General features: G+C 54.7%; 2 protein-coding genes across 14 annotated transcripts; both read left to right on the forward strand.

Annotated features, from left to right (window-relative positions):
• The first annotated feature begins 812 nt into the window (after window positions 1-812).
• ATXN7L2 (ataxin 7 like 2) lies at window positions 813-9668 on the forward strand. Of its 9 annotated transcripts, none has more exons than XM_009214609.3 (12): window positions 813-983; window positions 2963-3028; window positions 3413-3517; window positions 3914-4124; window positions 4420-4706; window positions 5274-5356; window positions 5738-5991; window positions 6845-7043; window positions 7188-7309; window positions 7840-8635; window positions 8946-9023; window positions 9470-9668. In XM_009214609.3, the coding sequence occupies exons 1-11, from the start codon at window positions 857-859 to the stop codon at window positions 8985-8987; spliced, it is 2292 nt and encodes a 763-aa protein (XP_009212873.2). In that variant the 5' UTR covers window positions 813-856; the 3' UTR covers window positions 8988-9023; window positions 9470-9668. The 9 variants fall into 9 exon arrangements, 8 of the variants coding, with proteins under 8 accessions (XP_009212873.2, XP_031507471.1, XP_031507473.1 ...); XM_021921865.2 differs by lacking the exon at window positions 8946-9023 and adding an exon at window positions 2242-2428 and having other exon boundaries at window positions 862-983; XR_002515464.2 differs by lacking the exon at window positions 8946-9023 and having other exon boundaries at window positions 7840-8782; window positions 9470-9611.
• An 847-nt stretch (window positions 9669-10515) lies between these two features.
• Window positions 10516-17291, forward strand: LOC101008792 (cytochrome b561 domain-containing protein 1). 5 transcript variants are annotated; one of them, XM_009214591.4, is made up of 4 exons: window positions 10516-11196; window positions 11429-11532; window positions 12023-12060; window positions 12630-17285. In XM_009214591.4, exons 3-4 carry the CDS (start codon window positions 12049-12051, stop codon window positions 13131-13133), a joined length of 516 nt encoding a protein of 171 aa, XP_009212855.1. In that variant the 5' UTR covers window positions 10516-11196; window positions 11429-11532; window positions 12023-12048; the 3' UTR covers window positions 13134-17285. The 5 variants fall into 5 exon arrangements, with proteins under 5 accessions (XP_009212855.1, XP_003892376.1, XP_003892377.2 ...); XM_003892327.5 differs by lacking the exon at window positions 11429-11532 and having other exon boundaries at window positions 12630-17291; XM_003892328.5 differs by lacking the exon at window positions 12023-12060.
• The last annotated feature ends 1762 nt before the right edge of the window (window positions 17292-19053 follow it).

Here is a 19053-nt window from a genome sequence, read left to right on the forward strand (position 1 = left end):
GATGGAGTCAGGGTCCAGCCAGGGTTTGGGAAGAGGCGGTACAGGGTATCGATCGCAGTTCTCAGGAGAAGAGAGACGGATCAGCAGAGATGTTGCAAACACCAGCCGCCTCGGGGCCACCCCAGTTCCAGGGCTGGCTCTGGCTCGGAGACAGCCTTCTGTCATCGTGACAGGTGATTTTGGTCAGCTTGGCCAGGTCCTCTCAAATCCAGACAACGCCACTCCAACCCTCTGCTCTGTATCAGGGCAGTGTGGGTTTCCCACAGAGGAGGCACGACACGGGAGCCGAGGCCCTCCCCCACACCACCCCGGTGTCCTTCAGCACATCCTACAGACTCCCTCCCCTTGCCCTTCTGATTCACAGCGCCCACCTCCCTGCACCTACCCTATTCGATCTACAGGGGAGCGGAGTCGCTTCGTGGCCGCCAGCCCGAGAAGGGGCGCCAGCCAGCTGGCGGACGCACGGCTTAGAGGGGTGTCTGGGCTAAGAGAGGTTTGGGGCTGGGGAGAGGTGCAGTGAGCTTGGGAGAGTGGACTGGTAGCACAAATAATGTGTGCATAAGGATTAGAAGAGGAGATCCTGGAGCTTTAGTCTTCTTTTTTCCCCCTGTAATTGTGCATTTCGGAGGGACTCTTGCTGCAAGCTCGGTAGGCAATAGCATCCGCTCCAAGACTACACTTCCCAGAAAGCTGTGCGGGAGGGAGAGGGGCCGGGAACAGGCAACCTGTGCTGCGCTTGCGCAAAGACTGAGCTGGAAGGCAGGTGGGGGGGAGAGGGGAGGCGTGCCCGCGACGGGGCGAGGGGGAGGGGGCCGCGCGGCGGCGGCGCCAGGGCGGGCGCGCGTCCGCGGCGGTGATGGCGGTGCGTGAACGCGCGGCGGCAGCAATGGCCGCTCTGGAGCGGCGGGTGCCGAGTCTCGATGACTTCGCGGGACAGAGCTGGAGCTCGTGGGTGGAGCGGGCCGACCTGCCCGCGACTGACGGTGAGTGAAGCCATCCTAAAGTCCGGGGACCCCATCACTATCTCCCCTCCCCCCTTCCGGGCCCCCGCCAGCTGAGGGGAGCCGCCGACTGGAGCCGCCGTCCGGCTCCCCGGCCCCCCAAACAAAGGACCCGCCGGGTCCTAGTGCCCGCCCGCTCCGTCACCTTCGCGCCTCCGGGTCCTAGCGCCGGCTTACCGCTTACAGCCCACCCTGCCCATCTCTGCCTCTGCCAGTCCCCAATACCTGCCCCCCACATAGGCTTGCCTTTATCTTTCTCCTTGCCTGCTGCCTCCCAGCTCGCGCCCCTCCTGCACCTGCCTCCGGCTTTCCCTGTCCGCAACAGTCTTCTCCACGTGTTTCCCACGCACCCCACTTCTGTGCCCCCTTCCTCACCCTCCTTGTTCCTTCGCCTTTTGCCCCACACCTCCTGCTCCTTTTCGGCATTTGCCTGCAGCTGCAGTGCTTTTAGACCCCCGCCCCCTCCGCGTTAGTTCGTCCGTCCATCCATCTATCCTCCCTCCCTCCCTCCATCCTTCGGTCCATCCATCCATGCCTCTAACCCACTGTCCTTTCCCAGGCCTCTTGCCCTGCCTCTTGGCTCTCTCCTCTGACTCTCACCTTCTCTAGGCCCCTGAGTCTTAGTGAGCGGGCCTACAGCCCCTTCTTCTGATCTTTGTCTTCTGGGCCCCAGGGAGCACCTGGCCTCGTGGCCTTTCGGGGTGACAGCAGGCATCACGCCCCTGAAGAAGTTTGCAAGTGAGAAGAGGTGGAGGAGGAGACTGCATGGAGGGGTCTCTAATGACACTTGTTCTCCTCTGAGACATCCGACTCCCAGTTTCGTTCTGTCCATCATTCCCCGCACTTGCATTTCACGGACTTAAGAGTGGGAGCTGCCCCTTGTCTCTTGCGTGCCTAACCCACCACCCCTCATAATCTGGATATTATATAAGATTGTCAACAATCTTCTCATCCTAGAAAGGAGCATATCTGTTAATGGGTATCAGAGATCAGACCTAAGCGGGAGCCCAGGCCACCCTGGGACTGCCCCATGCTGGGTGGGCAAGGATGGGGCCATTGTCAGGGTCTGGGTGCATTGAGAACCGGAAATGGAGTCAGACGGGTTTGGTGACTCAGAATTGATTTTTTTTTTTTCCAAGGGACAGGGAGGGGGCGTAGAGGAGGGAGGGGGGAGGAGAGAGGTAGGGGGATGGGGAAAAAGCTGCTTTGCACAGCTAAGATGTTTTTGTCATTAACCCAGAAACTGAGGTACAAGGGCAACCCCTGCCCAAAGCCCCTCTAAGAAGGGGAGGGACTTGCATAGCTGACCAAGGAGACTTTGAAGATGCTCAAGGACCAAAGACAGCAGTTTTTCTGCTCTGTGACCATCCTATCAGTGCAGGACCTGAGAAGCTGGGTGTAACTTTGACAATGCTATGGTAACCCAGGTGGAGCAAAATTGAATTCATGGGGGTGGGGACCTGGGAGAGTATCTATTTGGGATGCCATATAGTAGCAGAAAGGACCCATCTGAGAAATCTCAAGAAGAGACTCAGGGATAGAAAACTTCGTTAAGGACTGTTTCCCCTTTAAATGGGGAAGCAGGCCCAGAAAAGAGATGATATTTACCCACAGTCACCCAACTAGTTAGCAGTGGAGCCCTGAACTGCACCTTGAGGTGAAGGGTCCTATAAGAAAGGCGGATGGATTCTTCTTAGTGGGACCGTCTTAGTCCAGATGCAGCAGGTGAAGGAAGATGGGCATCTGAGAATGACCCACTGAAAGGTTCCCCAAGTGGTCCTCACACCAGGAGCTTGTCATGGAGTGTGGGGTTCATACTGTTGAGCTGCAGGCCCTGCTTGGGGCTTCTGGAAAGGGGACAACCTCTGGGTTGTCTTCTGGGAAGAACAGTCTCTGGTAAGGGGAGGCTGGAGACTCCCTAAAACTGGCCCTGAACCTTCTGAGCTGTGTTTCTCCTCTAGGGGCTGAGCTGGAGGAGAGTAGCAAAAACATGAAGAAGTTGGATGCCATGACCCTCATTAAAGAAGGTGGGAGTCGACACACATTAGGGCTGGGACCCAGGGCAGACAGAACCACGCTCCACTTTTCCACCACACTACAGAAGGAGGTGGCTGCTTGAAGCAGCTGTCTGGGGACCCTCATTTTGATAGGTCTGAGTCGGCCGGTTGCTCTGGCTCCTGTGACCTGCTGTTGGAGATCGTAATCATAGGTGATTGCCCACTCACCTGAAAGCGCATACCCTTTGGGACTGCTTAGATTGAACTCTAGAAGCTGGGAGCATTCAGCATGGAGCTTGTTATGTCAGCGGGGAGGTGAAGTGCCCTCTGAGTGGTGGGATGGGAGTGTTCTCTGATCTTCCAGGGAAACCCTGGGATCCTCAGCCCCAGTGACATGGGCTTCTGTCATTGCAGACATGTCCATCTTCGGGCACTGCCCTGCCCATGATGACTTCTATTTGGTTGTGTGTAACCACTGCAGCCAAGTGGTGAAGCCTCAAGCTTTCCAGAAGCACTGCGGTGAGGGGAGCCCTAGGGAGGAGATAAAGGGACAGGGGAAGGTGGAGCATGGAACTCTGAGGATGGGGTCAGTCAGGAGGTCTCGTGGGGTAATGGAGGGTGGTGTTGAGGATAGGAAGGTCCTGGGGGTGGCTTCAGAGCATTGTGGGGAGTCGGATTATTGTTTGAACAAAATTCTAGCATCCAGTGGAGTTAAGGGAGGAGTTAAGGAGTTCAGGAAGCTAGGTCTTGAATTTTGAGTCTTAAAGGCTCAGATTCAAATGGGAAGGAGGCATGTTTACAATCTAATTTATGGAAACTCAGATTCTCTCATGTGAGTCTATGGACAGGGTTAGGTTGGGGAAGGAAGTGGTGATACCACTCACCTCGATTATTCTTTCCACCTCCTGGTGACAGAAAGAAGACACGGGCCCCTCAGCAAGCTTTATGCCCGGGCCCCACCCCCACCTCCAGCCCCTGCCAGCTCTCAGAAATGCCATGTAGTGAATGGGCAGGGCCCAGCTTGTAGGGCACCAGGTTCCACGAAAACCTCCTCCAGGGAGAAGGGCCAGGGGTCCCGGAGCCGTGGCCACCAGCCTCCTGAGAAGACCCAGAAGGACAACCTCTGGTAAGGAGAGGCTGGAGACTTTCTAAGACTGGCCCTGACCCTGACCCATGGATGGGTTGACATCAATACAGGCAGCCCTGGGTCGAGGCGTACTCCTCACAGCAGGAGGCAGCCACCCTGTCTGCGGCTTCCTTCCATATATTCCAGGGAAGATGGGGTCTCCTCTTCCCGTGTTTCACACCCCTGCTGGAGCCCACCCAAATTCCAGGGCTGGGAACGAGATGGCTCTGGGCTAGAGTCCAGGCCCCAGGCCTCCCCTCCCCTCCCCCAGCCAACCCCCTCTCTCTATATGTAGCCTTTTCGTGCCTGTGGTGAATCTGGAGAAGATGTCCAGTCTCCCGAAGCCCGATGGACATGGAATCAGGGTGGCCCCACCCTCTGCTTTTCTCAGCCAGCCAGGGGGTCTCACCAAGGACTCCCCTGGAAAACCTCCCATGGCTCCGCCTTCTAAAGAACCTCCTGGCAGAGAGAACATGGAGATCATCCCCAGTGAGGGGTCCAGTCACTGGGCTGAAGGCACCCCTCCTGAAAAGGAGCCCAGTGGGACCAGGCTGCCCCCTAAAACCCACCGGAAGATGGCTCGTGAGTAGTCGTGGTCTTGGGGGTCCGGAATGTAGAGTGGGGACTCCTTTGGGCTGCTTTGTCCTTGGGCCAGATGAGGAGGAGGTCAGGTTTATGGGCCTGGCCATCACAGGTTGTAGGGTACAGGAGCCCTGTCACCTCTTGACCTGCTTGCTTCCCGGGAAGCTTCTCTCCATCCTGTGTCTCCTGATCAAGGCTGAGGGAGCCCATGCCCAGGAGGTGAAGTTCTTTCTCTCTTGTCTCACCTAGATCCAGGGCACATCTCACAGCTGGCTTCTCTGGCATCCCAGATGCCCATGGCTGCTTTTGTTTCTTGATATATGTTGCCCTGCTTTGGGCTTGAAGTCCCAAAAGATGCATCTGAGATTGGGATAGGGATGGTTCTCACACCCAGCAAAGAGATGTCGATGCCCAGAGTTTCTCTGGAAGGTAGAGCCCCAGGCTGAGGGCTATAGGCTCTTCTGCCTTAGTACCAGTTCTTCTCAGGCCCTTGACAGGAAGCAGCGAGATCCTCCTGTGAACTCCTGGAAATGGTCTTGAGGTTCATTGGAACTGCTTTCCCCACAGGGAAGGAGTGCGACCTCAACAGGCAGTGTGGGGTAATAAATCCAGAGACCAAAAAGATCTGTACCCGCCTGCTGACCTGCAAGGTAACCCCCTTCCCACTGCACAATGAGGGAGGACAGCACAGGGCTTGCCCACTCCTTCCCTGGGCGAGGAGAGGAATGTCGATGTTACTGAAGATTCAGCTTAAGGGAAGGCGGTTAGGCCCACCCAAGGGAAGGGGAGATGGGGATGCCCCTCCTGGGCAGAAGGTGGGAACAGTGGGAAGGAGGGAGTTTCCAGATTCCTCCATCCCAAAGGAGGGTTTTGGCCTCATGGGGGAGTGAAACAAAGACACATGAACACAGCTGCAAATATGCCCACATCTCTCCCCACCCCCAAGCTTGCCCAGGCCAAAGCACCCTGCCGTCCCTCACCCCTGCTCAGTTCATACCTACTCCCCAGCTCTCCACCCTGCTGTATTCCAGATCCACTCAGTACACCAGCGCCGGGAAGTCCAGGGCCGGGCCAAGGACTTTGACGTGCTGGTGGCAGAGCTGAAGGCCAGCTCCCGCAAAGGAGAGTCTCCCAAGGAGAAGAGCCCAGGGCGCAAGGAGCAAGTTCTCGAGCGCCCCTCCCAGGAGCTCCCCTCTTCAGTCCAGGTTGTGGCAGCGGTGGCTGCTCCCAGCAGCACCTTCTCTGTTCGTGCCAAGCAGACTTACCCATACTGTGTACTGCCCAGGTACGTCTAGAATCCAACCCCTACCTCACCTAGGGGTATTTGGCCCCTAAGCCATCAGGGGCCCCTGGAAATAGGCTCAGGGAGTGTACTGGAAGGTGCACTCACTCAGCCCTGAGTGTGGGGGGATTCCTGGGGCTCCTGACAGTGGTGTGGAAGCAGGAGACTCCCCTGTTCCCAACCAAGCATACCACAGCACCCCAGCCCCTCGGCAGCGTGCCAGATCCAACACTTGGGATATGAACATTTTCCGAGCTGCCTCCAACAGGCCGAAACTTGTCACTGGGGAGCTGAAAGGCCGAAAGGGTCACAGTCCCGGGCAAGGCAGCCCTGTGTGTATTCACTCACTTGCCCCTTCATGTGCAGAGGCTACGCCGGACCCCAGGGAGAGCCTGACTTGCTGAAGGACACATACATGCATCTCTGCCCGTCACACAAGGGGCAGACACGAAACACAGGCTCAGCTCACAGACAGGCTCAGCTCACAGACAGGCTCACAGGAATATGTAATGCAAGAAGGGGGTTGAGCGAGTTGATTGGGCTGACCAGAGCTGGGTACAGTTTAATTGCGAAGATTTTCTGGAGGAGGTGGATCTACAGCAGATTATCCCCTGAGGAGGAAGGGCCTGGGAGGTGAAGGGGCTGAGGAGAGAATCCCTTGGGAGCGGTCTCTCTGTCTTTTACTCTGTGAGCTCTGTTGTTCCCTCCTGTCTTTCCCTTCCTTCTGTCCTCTTTTGATTGCCCTGCAGGGTGTCTGCACCAGTGCCCTGCTCTTTGAGCTTGGTGGGTTCAAGGACGCCCCTACTCTGACCCCACAATAGTCACATTCCCCTCACATCTCTTTTGGCCCTTACAGGTCCCGGGCCTCCTCCGAGAGTGAATTGGATGATGAAGGCCCCTGTGGTGGTGATGGGGACCCAGGCCTGTTCCCCTTCCCCATGCCCCGGGGTGGGGCCCAGGCATCCAGCGAGGAGAGTGAGGAGGAGGGGACATCTGACGACCTCCACCTACCCCCTGACTGCCATTATGCAACCCGGCCCCCACGGCCACAAGCGGTAAGGACCTGGGACAGGGTCCTAGGGAGGGGGTGGCCCAGCACTCCTGGCCCACAATACGGGGAAAAGAGGTCAGATCCTGTGTGCAGATGCCCTCCGTGCACCCCAGACCCTGCCAACTATGTACCGTCCTTCTGCCTTTAGTTCTGCACCTTTGGGAGCCGGCTGGTGAGCCCAGGATGCTATGTGTTTAGCCGCCGGCTGGACCGGTTCTGCTCAGCACTCAGCTCCATGCTGGAACGGCACCTCAGCTCACACATGTGGAAGTAAGTCTCTTGGGCCCAGAATGGAAGTTCTAGAATGGAAATTCCCAGGCTCCAGACATACCTGGACTTCAGAAGCCCTGATCTTTCCTGTATACCCATAGGTGTGCCTTGGCTGTTTGCCAGCAGAACCCTAGATAGGGAGTGGCATGAAAAGGAGGTGGGAAAACTTGGCAGCCTAGAGCTTGGCTAAGGCAGGGCATGGAATGGTGGTCTGGTGTTGAATCTAGACTCTCATCCATCACTTCCAGTACCTTTTGGGTAACTAGGGATAGGGGATGCCCAAACCAAGATTTAAAATGAAGTTCCTAGTGGGCTACCTCCTAGTTCGTATGTACTAGTTAATTCCTCTCCACAGGCACACCCGTGTCTTCTTCCTAACCCTCAGTTCCAGCATCTTCCAGCAGATGGCAGCAACTCTGGGGCTCTGCTGGCCATTTCTAGGTGGGGCAGAGAGACTGGAGTGTGTCTTGTGTTGGGAGAAGCTCTCTTGTTTGCTTGGCAGTCACAGTGGGGCCTTCTTTTTGCTGCAGGAAGATCCCACCAGCAGCTGAACCTCCAGCTCACCTTGTCAACTCCCCGTTATCTGCTCCCCTGAGCCCATCCTCTACAGGCACCTGCCCCCGCCTTCCAGGTCCACCCCCGAGACCTGCCTGCCCAGCCTCCACGCCCCCCACCAAGGACAGCCTTGTCCCCAGCTACCCTGCAGGCTCCCCCAGTGTGGCAGCTGCCTGTAGCCAGGCAGAGTGCATGGGCGGGAGCCAGGCTATCACCTCACCACTGCCTGCCAACACGCCATCCCCGTCCTTCAGCAAGCTGCCGCCTTCCAAGGCCAGCAAGTCATCCAAAGGCAAGGATGGGGTGGAGGTGGAGGCCCCTTCTCGAAAGCGGAAGTTATCCCCTGGCCCCACCACTCTCAAACGGACCTGCATCCTGGAGCCCACTGGAAAAGGCAAACCCTCTGGCTGTCGGGGCCTCTCGGCCAAAACTAAAACAACCCTGAGCATGGGGCTTAACGGGACAATGGGGCCAAGAGTGAAGCGGGCAGGGCCCCTGGACTGTCGTGGTTCCCCTCATCAGCTCCCTACACCAGTCAAGGCTTCTCAGCTGGAGAACCGGGGAGCAGCTGGACACCCAGCCAAGGCCCTGCCAACCAACTGCCTCTCTGAGGAGGAGGTGGCCAAGAAGCGGAAAAACCTGGCCACTTACTGCCGGCCAGTGAAGGCCAAGCACTGTCAGGCTGGTGCCCCTGCTGATGTGGCCTGCTCTGTGCGCCGCAAGAAGCCAGGCCCGGCCCTGGCCTTTGAGGAGAAGTGCTCTACACTGAAGGTACCAGCCAGGCTCCCTGAAGATTGATGAGGGTGGGGCACACGGCGGGTACCTGATACAGAGAAGATGCTACATTGGTGTTTGTGCAGGGAAAGGGAGGAAGGGGAAGTTGAGAGAGAGTTCCTGGACTGTTTTCTTTAGGAAGAGGTAGGTCAGTTCTTAGCAAAGTGACTCCAGCTTTTGCCTGGTGAACCTTCCCCTATCCCTAACCTTTTCCCTTGGGCTGAGGAGATGCGGCACCCCTCCACCCCTGCTTTTGCTGTAATCGAAGGGCTACTTCTTTCTGAATTGGCTGTGACCCTCATTCCAGGTACTGGAGCTACCTCTGTTCCCTGAAGGAAAGGGAGTTTGAGTCCCTGGGTCACAGCCTAACATGCCGAGCAGCAAGGTGGGTGGGCTGGCCTCACTGGATTTTCCTCTGGGCATCAGGGCCTCAGAGGGCAGGCACACAACCCCATGTCCACTTATGCACATGTGCCCACCTCCAGGTGTGCAGGTGACAGGCAAGTTCTCCAGGGTTTCCAGTAAAGCCTGCAGCCAGTTTTATTTGCCTCTTCTGGTGGGAGCCCTGGCGTAGTGTGCCATGTGCTCTCCATATGATCTCTGCCAGGAGGTGGGACGGGGGTGCTCTCCTGGGTTAGATGTGGGCCTATTCATAAACCCTGTGTATTCTCCAGCTTCACTACCCAGGTTGCCCACTACTTGCTCAGTTTTACTCACCGGGCCAGCAGAAGGAAACCAAGCTTTAGCCCTTGTAGTCCACACAGTTCACTGGGTAGGACAGCTGGTAGGCTCCCACCCTGACCCTTTCTCTCGCCTCTTGTCTTCCTGCAGTCAAAAACCCATTAACGAGAAAGTGCCTGCCCACTGCAACGGAGCCGCCAGCACCTCCTCCCCTCCAGATCCGGGCCCCAGGCTGCTGCCGCTTTTTATAACTTTATATTATTTTTTTTAAGAAAAAAAGCTCTTTAAAATACCTCAAGACTGTCTCCCTGTTCTGTTGCTGCTATGAAAATATAAAAACAGAAACATAGAAAAGGAAGGAAAAAAATAACAAAATGAGTGTCCTTACTGTCCCCAGCCCTACCCTGGGAGGCTGAGATGATAGGCAGCAAGACTCCAGCTCCCATAGCTTGCCTGCAAAAGTCTCTTATGCTCATTATTATTATTACTGTCATCTTCTCACTTTCAATAGTGTGAAAAATGTGTGGAGTTTGTGGCACTGGGGGAGTCTCTCCAGACAGGATGATGAGGCGTGTGGCTCTGAATGAGCAAGGCTTCCTGAGTCTTGACCCCAGAGACGACTATGGTCCCATTGGGAAGAAAAACTTGAGAGGGGAAGCTGCACTTCTGGGTCTTCTCTAGGATCCTTGCCCTGAGGATCTGGGAATTGGCTTGTGACCCTTTTCTGGTCCTTCAGCAACCCTAGGCGTCCATCCCTCCCTGAATTATTGCCTGTTTTTCTTCAGCTGTTCCTGCTTTTCCCACCTCTTACCAGCAGCCTCATTTTCTCAGCCACTTAGGGAGCTTGAGCTGGGTTGGTCATTGCTGTTGGGATGTTCCTGTTTTCTATTGGACAGCCTTCCTTCCCGGTCTGTGGGTTTGCCTTTAAGGAAGGGGTAGAACCTTTCCCAGGGAGGCCTCCTTGGGTTGAACCACACCTTTTTTGGAGGCAGGAAGGGAAAAGGCATCATCACTTGCAGAACTGGTGGTGTGGGAGGCCACCGGAGTGTGGGAGGCCTTGGTCCTTCAGGATCACCTGGCTCCTCAGGGCTGAGCAGCTTGTGAGGAGGCGGCAGGGCTGGGAGTGCCCTAGTTATTCCATTTATCTCGCTGGGAACCACTCCCGTGCAGATGCGAGATGAGACTTGCATCTCTCTCCTTTGGTCCACCAGGTTCAAGGCACTATATTTTGGCCATGTCCTTTCCTAGTCTCCTTGCCTTTAGGCAGGGAGGAAGCTTGTTCCCTGAACAACACAGAAGGAGGTGACAGGAGACAGTGCACAGCCAGGGAAATCCAGTACTACTAGAAATCGGCTCCAAACGCTGGTTTCACGCTCTTGGTTCAGCGTACCAAGTGTGTGATTTGGGGTTTCACTGAAATCGTTTGCCACAAATGTATTTCCACAGGCTGCTTGGGATTTAGGCCCTTGTAGACAGACACACAGAAACAAATGAAGGTGGGCCGGGAACTGTTCAGTCCGCTTCTGCCTCCGGGCTCCCACGGGAGCGGGCCTCTCCGGGGCACTCGCGCTTCCCCCCCAGCCCCCAGAGGGCGCTGTGGGCCACTCCGTCGCACTGCCGGCGGCGTCCCGGGGGAGGAGCCTCTCCTGCAGCCGCCGCCGCCTCCGCGATCGCAAACCCGGAAGACGTGTTCGGGCAGCTGGAGTGTGCGAGCCCGCCGGCCACGGCCATGCAGCCCTTGGAGGTAGGTCTGGTTCCCGCTTCAGCTGGGGAGCCGAGACTGACCCGCTGGCTGCGGAGAGGCAGTGGGATCTTGGCGCACCTGGTAGCTTTGGGCTTCACCATCTTTCTGACAGCGCTGTCCCGTCCAGGAACCAGTGAGTGTGCGGGGCGGGGCTGCGGAAGGGGGCGGAGCGGAGATGCTGGAGGGGCAGCGCTTGGGAACGCCTGGAGACTTGGAGGAGGGACCCCAGCTGTAAAGGGGAGACAGAAACAGTGGAGGGATTTTGAGGGCCTGGTGGGGCGAGGTCCCAGGGATCCTGGAAGAATGGGGTTTGGGGTGCTGAGGGGGAAGGGCAGACGATTGAACAGACCGAAATACTTCCTCAGAAACAGGTCCCCTGATGGAGAATAGAAGTGAAGGAGGCCGGGCGCAGTGGGTCACGCCTGAAATCCCAGCACTTTGGGAGGCCGACGCGGGTGGATCACTTGAGGTCAGGAGTTCGAGACCAGCCTGGCCAACATGGTGAAACCCCGTCTCTACTAAGAACACAAAAATTAGCCAGGCATGATGGCGCGCGCCTGTAGTTCCAGCTACTTGGGAGGCTGAGGGAGGAGAATCGCTTGAACCCGAGAAGTGGAGGCTGCAGTGAGCCGAGATTGCGCCACTGCACTCCAGCCTGTGCGACAGAGCGAGACTCCGTCTCAAAAAAACAAAAAACAAACAAAAAAGGCAGAGGACTGGGCTGCCAGCTAAGAGGTGCTGAACGGGGAACCCAGGCCAAACTGTTGTGTGTGGATAGGGAGGCCCTCTTGGTTGCTCACTCTGGGCCCCTTGGCTGCTCCACTTTGTCCTTAGTTCCTGTTCCCGATTAGGATTGGGGATGGTACTTTTCTCATGTGGCTAGATTCTTTGGGTTCCACCTAGCTACAGGGGCAGGAACAATGGTACCAAGCCCTCAGCCTGTTCTCTTTGATTCTTAGGTCTTTTCTCCTGGCACCCTGTATTCATGTCCTTGGCGGTGAGTTTGGGCTTCTATCTGATTTGTTTGGGTATGCCTCACCTCATTCTGAAAGCACCCAGCTTTCAGAAAGCTCAGCCTTTCTAAGGTTAAGGCAGGTGGAGGAAACATCTAGGGTTCATTTTTCCCTGCAGCCTATGGGATTGGGAAACCTGGAGGGCTGGGCCATAGGCAGATGTCAGGTGGTTGAAAAGGGTGGGAGGGCATGGAAGATCTTTCTTTCTCCACTGGGGCCTGAAAGGAGAAGCGGGGAGAGGTGTTACCCAGTCATTTCCCGACTTGTCCCCAAAGTTCAGGGAGAAGTTTAACATTTGCTGTTCCACTGGTCAAGAAATGGGAGTCATTGTAGAGGTTGGGATGGGGAGGTGTCAACCTGAACGAGGAGATGTGCACTCGAGGGCTGATTCCCAGTTGTTCCCAGAAATGTTGAGCTGTGAGACTGGTGGTCCTGGTGGAACTTATTTAACCCTTACCCTTTGTCCTCTTTGTTAGGATGTATGAGAGCACCTCCTTTTTCTCAGGCCTCCAAGCCAGACATGAGGCTTACTGGCTTTCTCCTATGTTCACAGTTCTGCCTCTGCATGGCTGAAGCCATCCTACTCTTCTCACCTGAACACTCCCCGTTCTTCTTCTGCTCCCGAAAAGCACGGATCCGGCTCCACTGGGCAGGGCAGACCCTAGCCATCCTCTGTGCAGCTCTGGGCCTGGGCTTCATCATCTCCAGCAGGACCCGCAGTGAGCTGCCTCATCTGGTGTCCTGGCACAGCTGGGTGGGAGCCCTGACACTGCTGGCCACTGGTGTCCAGGCACTGTGTGGGCTCTGCCTCCTTTGTCCCCGGGCAGCCAGGGTCTCGAGGGTGGCTCGCCTCAAGCTCTACCATCTGACGTGTGGACTGGTGGTCTACCTGATGGCTACAGTGACGGTGCTTCTGGGCATGTACTCAGTATGGTTCCAGGCCCAGATCAAAGGTGCAGCCTGGTACCTGTGCCTGGCACTGCCCGTCTATCCAGCCCTGGTGATCATGCACCAGATCTCCAGATCTTACTTGCCGAGGAAGAAAATGGAAATGTGAGTTCCTGCGAACTCTTAATCTGGGTGGGACACTTGCCTTGAACATCATGGTTCATTCGGTGATCTATAAGGGATCTATTTCAGAAGTGATCAGGTTTTTGCACTTCTTGGCTGGTTCAGGGACTGCAGAAACCAAAGCTGCTGTTGTTGAGGAATAATTCAGTGGGTCAGAATGGGAAAATGTACAGGGTATGACTGGAAGGTGATGGAGAGCCTGATCCTGAAGCCTCTACTTGATGAGAGACAGAGTTTTGGGTGGTGATAGTGATGTCCTGGTGGTCATTTCTTGCTTGTGTGCCTGATGAAAAATTGGGTTCCTGTAAGTAATGAATGGCATCCATGGATATTTGGGTTACTTTTAAGAAAGCAGTGTGATGTAGTGGAGAGAGCCCATGGGTCTTATTTATGGGATATGGTCCTGTTAGGCTCTGTTGTACAACCTTAGGTATGTTCCATATCTAAGGACCTCCGTTTCTTCATCTGTGAAATGTTTCTAAACAGTCTCTTAAGTTCCTTCCTTCTCTAATACTCAGCATCTGTCAGGTCGATGTCTCAGAACACCCTCCCAGCTGTGGACCATGTGGACCACTTAGCAGACTCGGGGTAGTTCTTTACTCTCTCTTTACTCCCCTGGAGGGACAGCTCTGCCCTTGAGGCCCTTCAGAAATTTGTGCTGATTTGGTCCCTGTGCCAGGGCACAGGGGGTCAGGCGCTGTGGAGAGAAGGGACTCAGGTGAGAGTCTTATGGACTCTAAGACAGTAAATGCACTAAAGTCACTTTAAAGCTTTTGGAGAAGCAGGAGGGCATTGACTTAGCCAAGCTGAAGGCTCCTGGCTGGGCTGCCTAGCGCAGCTGAGATCTCCCTTCAGCCCACCTCAGGATCTGGGCTTGAGGGCTGCAGGGCCTGCGTGTGCTCCCTCCCTGAAATCACTTCTTAGAGCAAAGGATCCCTGGGCATCTCATGCTTTGCCCTTCTTAGGGCTCAGGTTCTTGCCTTAGCACATAGCTTCTGGGCACTTTTTGAAGCTTTTCATAAGGGCCAAGGAAGTGGGGCAGGGCTTTTCTGATCCAAAGAAAACAAAGTTTCTCTGGTTCCCCCTCTTCCCTTGTTATCTAAGCTTTCCTCACTTGTCATCTCTTGCCAGCTCTTAGGTCCAAGAGGGGGCTGAGTTTGGTGTCAGCTGGCAAATGAGGGCTGGGCTCTCTTCCCTACAGAGACCACCACCCTCCTTGCTGCGGCTGAAAGTAGTTCCCCAGACTGCCCTTGGTGGTGAGGACTGGATGCTAGACTGCTTAGTTGTGGTCTGGCTCAGTTGAGAAGATGGGACCTTCCTAGATCATGGCAAGGCCTGACAACAGCTGAGCCAGGAAAGTGCTGCTGAGGCAGGTAGACATAGCTCACAGGGAACTCTGGGAAGCCTGGGGTGTAGGCGCTGGAGCTCCAGTTCCCGGGAGCAGGGGCAGGTGTTCCTAGATGTTAGTGTTGTGGATGTCCTGGGTCTTTTGAAGATTCAGGTTCTCCTCTCCGGGTAGCTCAGAAGTAAGGAGGTTGGTTTGATTCAATAGTACAAGAATGGGGACAGCAAGGGCAGAAGTGTCCTCTCCATGTACCTCATTATGCCCCTACTGGGGGAGATTGCCTCTCCCAGGACAAGCATCTAAAGGAGGCCCCTGCTGTGCAGAAGGGTATTGTCCCTGTCTCTTTCATTGTCCTCCCTCCTCTCAAACTCTCAGTGTGGTGTGAACTCGGCAGAAATGGTTACTGGGGCTGCATGGAGAATCTCACCTGCGTTGATTTTGATCCAGGGACTGCATCTCCTCTTTCCTCATCACAGCCAGCGCTGAGGGGCTCACTCTACCTGCTGCAGGGTAGGAGGGCCAGGCAAAGTTCACCAGCTTGCTCTGAGAGCAAGCAGGCAGTGCCGTAAAGCCTGAGCCTGCCTGAGGTGCTGCCTCCTCCCAGGTGGTGCGGGGGTTGGTGGGCGGGCGGGCAGGCGTGCTGACAGCCGGCAGTTTGCGTGGGCTGTGCCATCTGATGTCTATTCCCAGCCCTGGGAGGAAGGGGGAGTCATTTATATTCTGCAGGAGGAAGGGGCCCCAGCTGTCGCCTTTCTGACCAGCAGGCCTGTAGGGCAGGGGCACAGAGCAGAGAGGAGGGCACAGGTGGTCTCCTGCTTAGCCTGGTCTGACTGCAGTGTAGGGAATAGGTCACCAGGAGGAGCCCTTATCCTGGCAGGCCGGATTGCGGAGGGACTTCCCTCCCCCTTCTTTCCATTTCTCCCTCCATCACCACCTGCCCTCACATCTTGGGGCAGCAGCTGGACAGCCATTAGACCTCAGTGCCAGGGCACTCTTCCTCCAGCTGGGATCTCAGTGGCTCCCAGCTGCATGGCCTCCTGCTTGTGTGTTCCCTCCTCCACCATCCTCTGTTCCCCGCACCTCCCTTATTCTCATGTCTGGGGTATTCACTTGGCTCCTCAGCAAGGAAGCAAACGCCTTGGAGGAGAAGCACATGGTTGCCCTTTTGTCCTTGCTCCCTGGCTAAGGAAAGCTGCTAGTGGTCAGCCTGTTTTGCCTTTTTTTAAAAAAAAAAAAAAGCCAGGGCAGCGTGCTTAGATTTAAAACATTTGAATGTCATTTGCACACATTTTCATATCAAGCTAAGTCCTGATTCCAAATTTGATTATATTCCAAATTTGATTATATTCCAAGTGTGATTATATTCAGATTCAACCTTGAGGACATTAGAAATATAGATGGCTTCTGTATCCAAATCTGAATGGAAATGAGATTACCCTTCTGGGTTCAGATACCCCTCCCAAGCCTGCGTCTTTCCTGTAACCACCCCTCCTCTGAGCCCCATCATGGCTGGGGTTGGTGTGGAATGGGAGGAGCTCTGTGTCTGGGGAAGTCCTCCAGCCTCACCTTCTTGGCTCTTAAGTGGTAGGCTGTTACCACTTGCCATTCTGGGCCTCCTGTCTCCCCACTCTTTCACAAGGCAGGCTGCCCTTCGCACTCACTGGCCCATCCCTTCTTTCTCATCGTCCCACCCTTCCACCCCCGTGCATGGCTGCTGTAGGTCTGGTTTTTTTTTTTTTAAGACGGAGTCACACTCTGCTGCCAGGCTGGAGTGCAATGGCACGATCTTGGCTCACTGCAACCTCTGCCTCCCAGGTTCAAGCGATTCTTCTGCCTCAGTGTCCCGAGTAGCTGGGACTACAAGTGCGCACCACCACAACCAGCTACTTTTTGTATTTTTAGTAGAGATGGGATTTCACTATGTTGGCCAGGATGGTCTTGATCTCTTGACCTCATGATCTGCCCACATCAGCCTTCCAAACTGCTGAGATTACAGGCGTGAGCCACTGTGCCTAGCCAGGTCTTGTTTTTAAAACCTCACTGTGGGAGATTTAGGCATCCTCCCTGAGCCAGCTGGCTGCTGTGCCAAAGCGTGTTCAGAGTTAATAATAATCATTAGCTGAATGGTGCTGGGGCCTTTCAGCTTCAGATCTCTAAGCACTTGCAGGCTGAGTCAGTCAGCCCTCACCTTCCCCCTCTTCCTGGGCTGCAGAGTGTAACAGAATGGGGAGGCACTGTGGAAGGATGTCAGGAATCTTGCTGCTAGCCATGCCTTGCACTGTCGTCTGGGAGTGGGCACTGTGTCCTCTCAGTGAACTAATAAGACTTGCACCTGACAAAGGTCAAGATATGTAGGGAACACAGTATATGCTAGGCTGAGACCTATGGTGGTGGCAGGGATGGCTGCTGAGCCTAACTTCTAGTACTCCTGGCCTTCCTTCTGTTTACCTGTCTTGGCCTCCAGGGGGCACCCCTGGTCTTGATGCCTCAAACCCAGCATTTCTGGGTCCCCTCTGCAAGCTTAGAGAGCAGGGAGGCTTCTGGTAGTGCTCCTGATGCTCCTGTGTCTGGTTGGCACAAAGACCCTGTGTAACATGAAATGAAAGGTGCATCGGCTTGGGGGCTGGGAAACCTGCAGTATGGGTTTACTCCGTCCCTATCACTAATGTGGCTGTGGGCAAACCACTTATTGCCTGACCTACCTCACAGGGATGTTGTGAGGATTTGATGAGACAATGAATGTTAATAGGAATTGGAAAATTCAAAGCATTAAACACATGTAAACAGGTGGTATTATTATGTTCTTGTCCTTCTCTTTCACTGAGCCAGGCTTTGGGCTTTATGCTTCTTAGGCAATAAACAGTTACGGATAATGACAGTTAGGGGATCTAAGTCTCAGAGACTTGTTCTGGCAATCATAAGAAAACATGGACACATTTCTTCCTTCCAGATGCAAGGTCAGCTCTTACCAACTCCTGCCAGAAATGCCACCAAGGCCATGACTAGTGAAGTTTGCCGTAAGTGCTGCCTACCTGGTGTTCTCAAATCACAGGGCAGACTGCAGATCTCGGAGTCAATATAGTTGCTCCCTAGGTCCAGCCTGAAGTTCCTGGAGCTGGTCTTCATCGGGAGCTGTAGGTCCCAAGTCTATCTAAATCTCTCCTAATTCTGACCTTCTGAGGGAAAAGTGGGGTGGACAAGCTAGGAAGGGAGGAGCAACTGGAACAAACAGCATCACCACAGACCCTGTTTCCCGAAGCCACAGAATGAGCAACACTTGCCTCAGGCATTGGAGATGCAGAGCAGGGACCCTTGGCTTCTGGGGGTCCACAGCCTGGTTTCCCTTTTCCCCCATTTCAGGCTCTTGGAGTAGGATCAGTCCCCTCCTCCTCCAAGTGCTTTATTGGCATTCACACACCCGCACACACACACACTGAAAGCAGTTCTGTTTAAATTTTAAATTGGAGAAGGATACTTTCCATTCCATTTGTCTGAGAGCAGCCAGCAGTCTGCCTGGAGTGGATGCAAAGAAGCAGGAACAACAGCAGTGCAGAGGCTTGAATATTCGTTTTTTATCTTAATTGTTTTTTCTGTCCTGGGATCCAGGAATGAAACACTAGCCAGGCATTGTGTGCAGAGCCTCAGCAGTTCTCACCAGCACTGCACAGAGAAGACAAGCTGAAAAGAACTGCCCTGGAGGGTGGTTTGAAGTAGCCCATCTCCAGCATGGTGCTGGGCTTAACCCCTTCATATAGGCAGAAATTACCTCCAGTGAGGGGACCTTCCCCCTACCCACCCTCTCAGGAGACTTGACTAGTCACCAGATGCATCACAGAATAACAATCTCAGTTTATAATCCACCTGCTATTGTTAGGATTTCCCAGACGAGTTTTTGACCTCTGTTGGAAGCAGATTAAGGAACGACTTCAGGCTATTCAATGGTATCTGAGGAGTCAACTCTGTCTCACTGAACATACATGAGTGGACCCCTAGCATCCCTATCTTTAAAGCAGATACCCAGTTATCTCATGGTGCTTTCTAAGGATGCTCAGTTCTGCTCAGGTCCCACAAAAGCAAACTACGACCAAGTGAGGGAGCAGTGGGAGGTGAGGGAAATGCAGCACAAAGTACAATCCAACTGCAGTACTCGCCAACCTGTATTTTTGCACACATGGACACACACACTGGCCTTGGCGTGACTCCTGCCTAATGTATGCCAGTCTCACCTAATGTATGCCAGTGCTGAAGGGCATCCAGAAGTCCCACCGCAGGGCTCCACATCCTGGCTCACTGCAGGTTGGTTCTCTCAGGCCATGGTTCCAACCAGGGAGAGTAAACAAGCTGACTAGATTGGAGGCCTCAGGGCAGGTCTAGGTGTCTTCACTATTTTGCATTTTCCACCTGAGAGTGTAGAAGCCTGATGAAGGGGTTTGACTGGCAGCTGCTTTAGCCTTCCTCTCTCAAGCCCCAGGAGAGGAAGCATCCAGCACAGGCTTACTGTGGCTAGACCAGAAAAGCCAACCATCCCACTGCAGGGGCCTGAGCCTTTTCTGCTATGTGG

The sequence above is a fragment of the Papio anubis genome, chromosome 1 (genome assembly GCF_008728515.1).
Source record: "Papio anubis isolate 15944 chromosome 1, Panubis1.0, whole genome shotgun sequence".
Classification (NCBI taxonomy): Eukaryota; Metazoa; Chordata; class Mammalia; order Primates; family Cercopithecidae; genus Papio; species Papio anubis.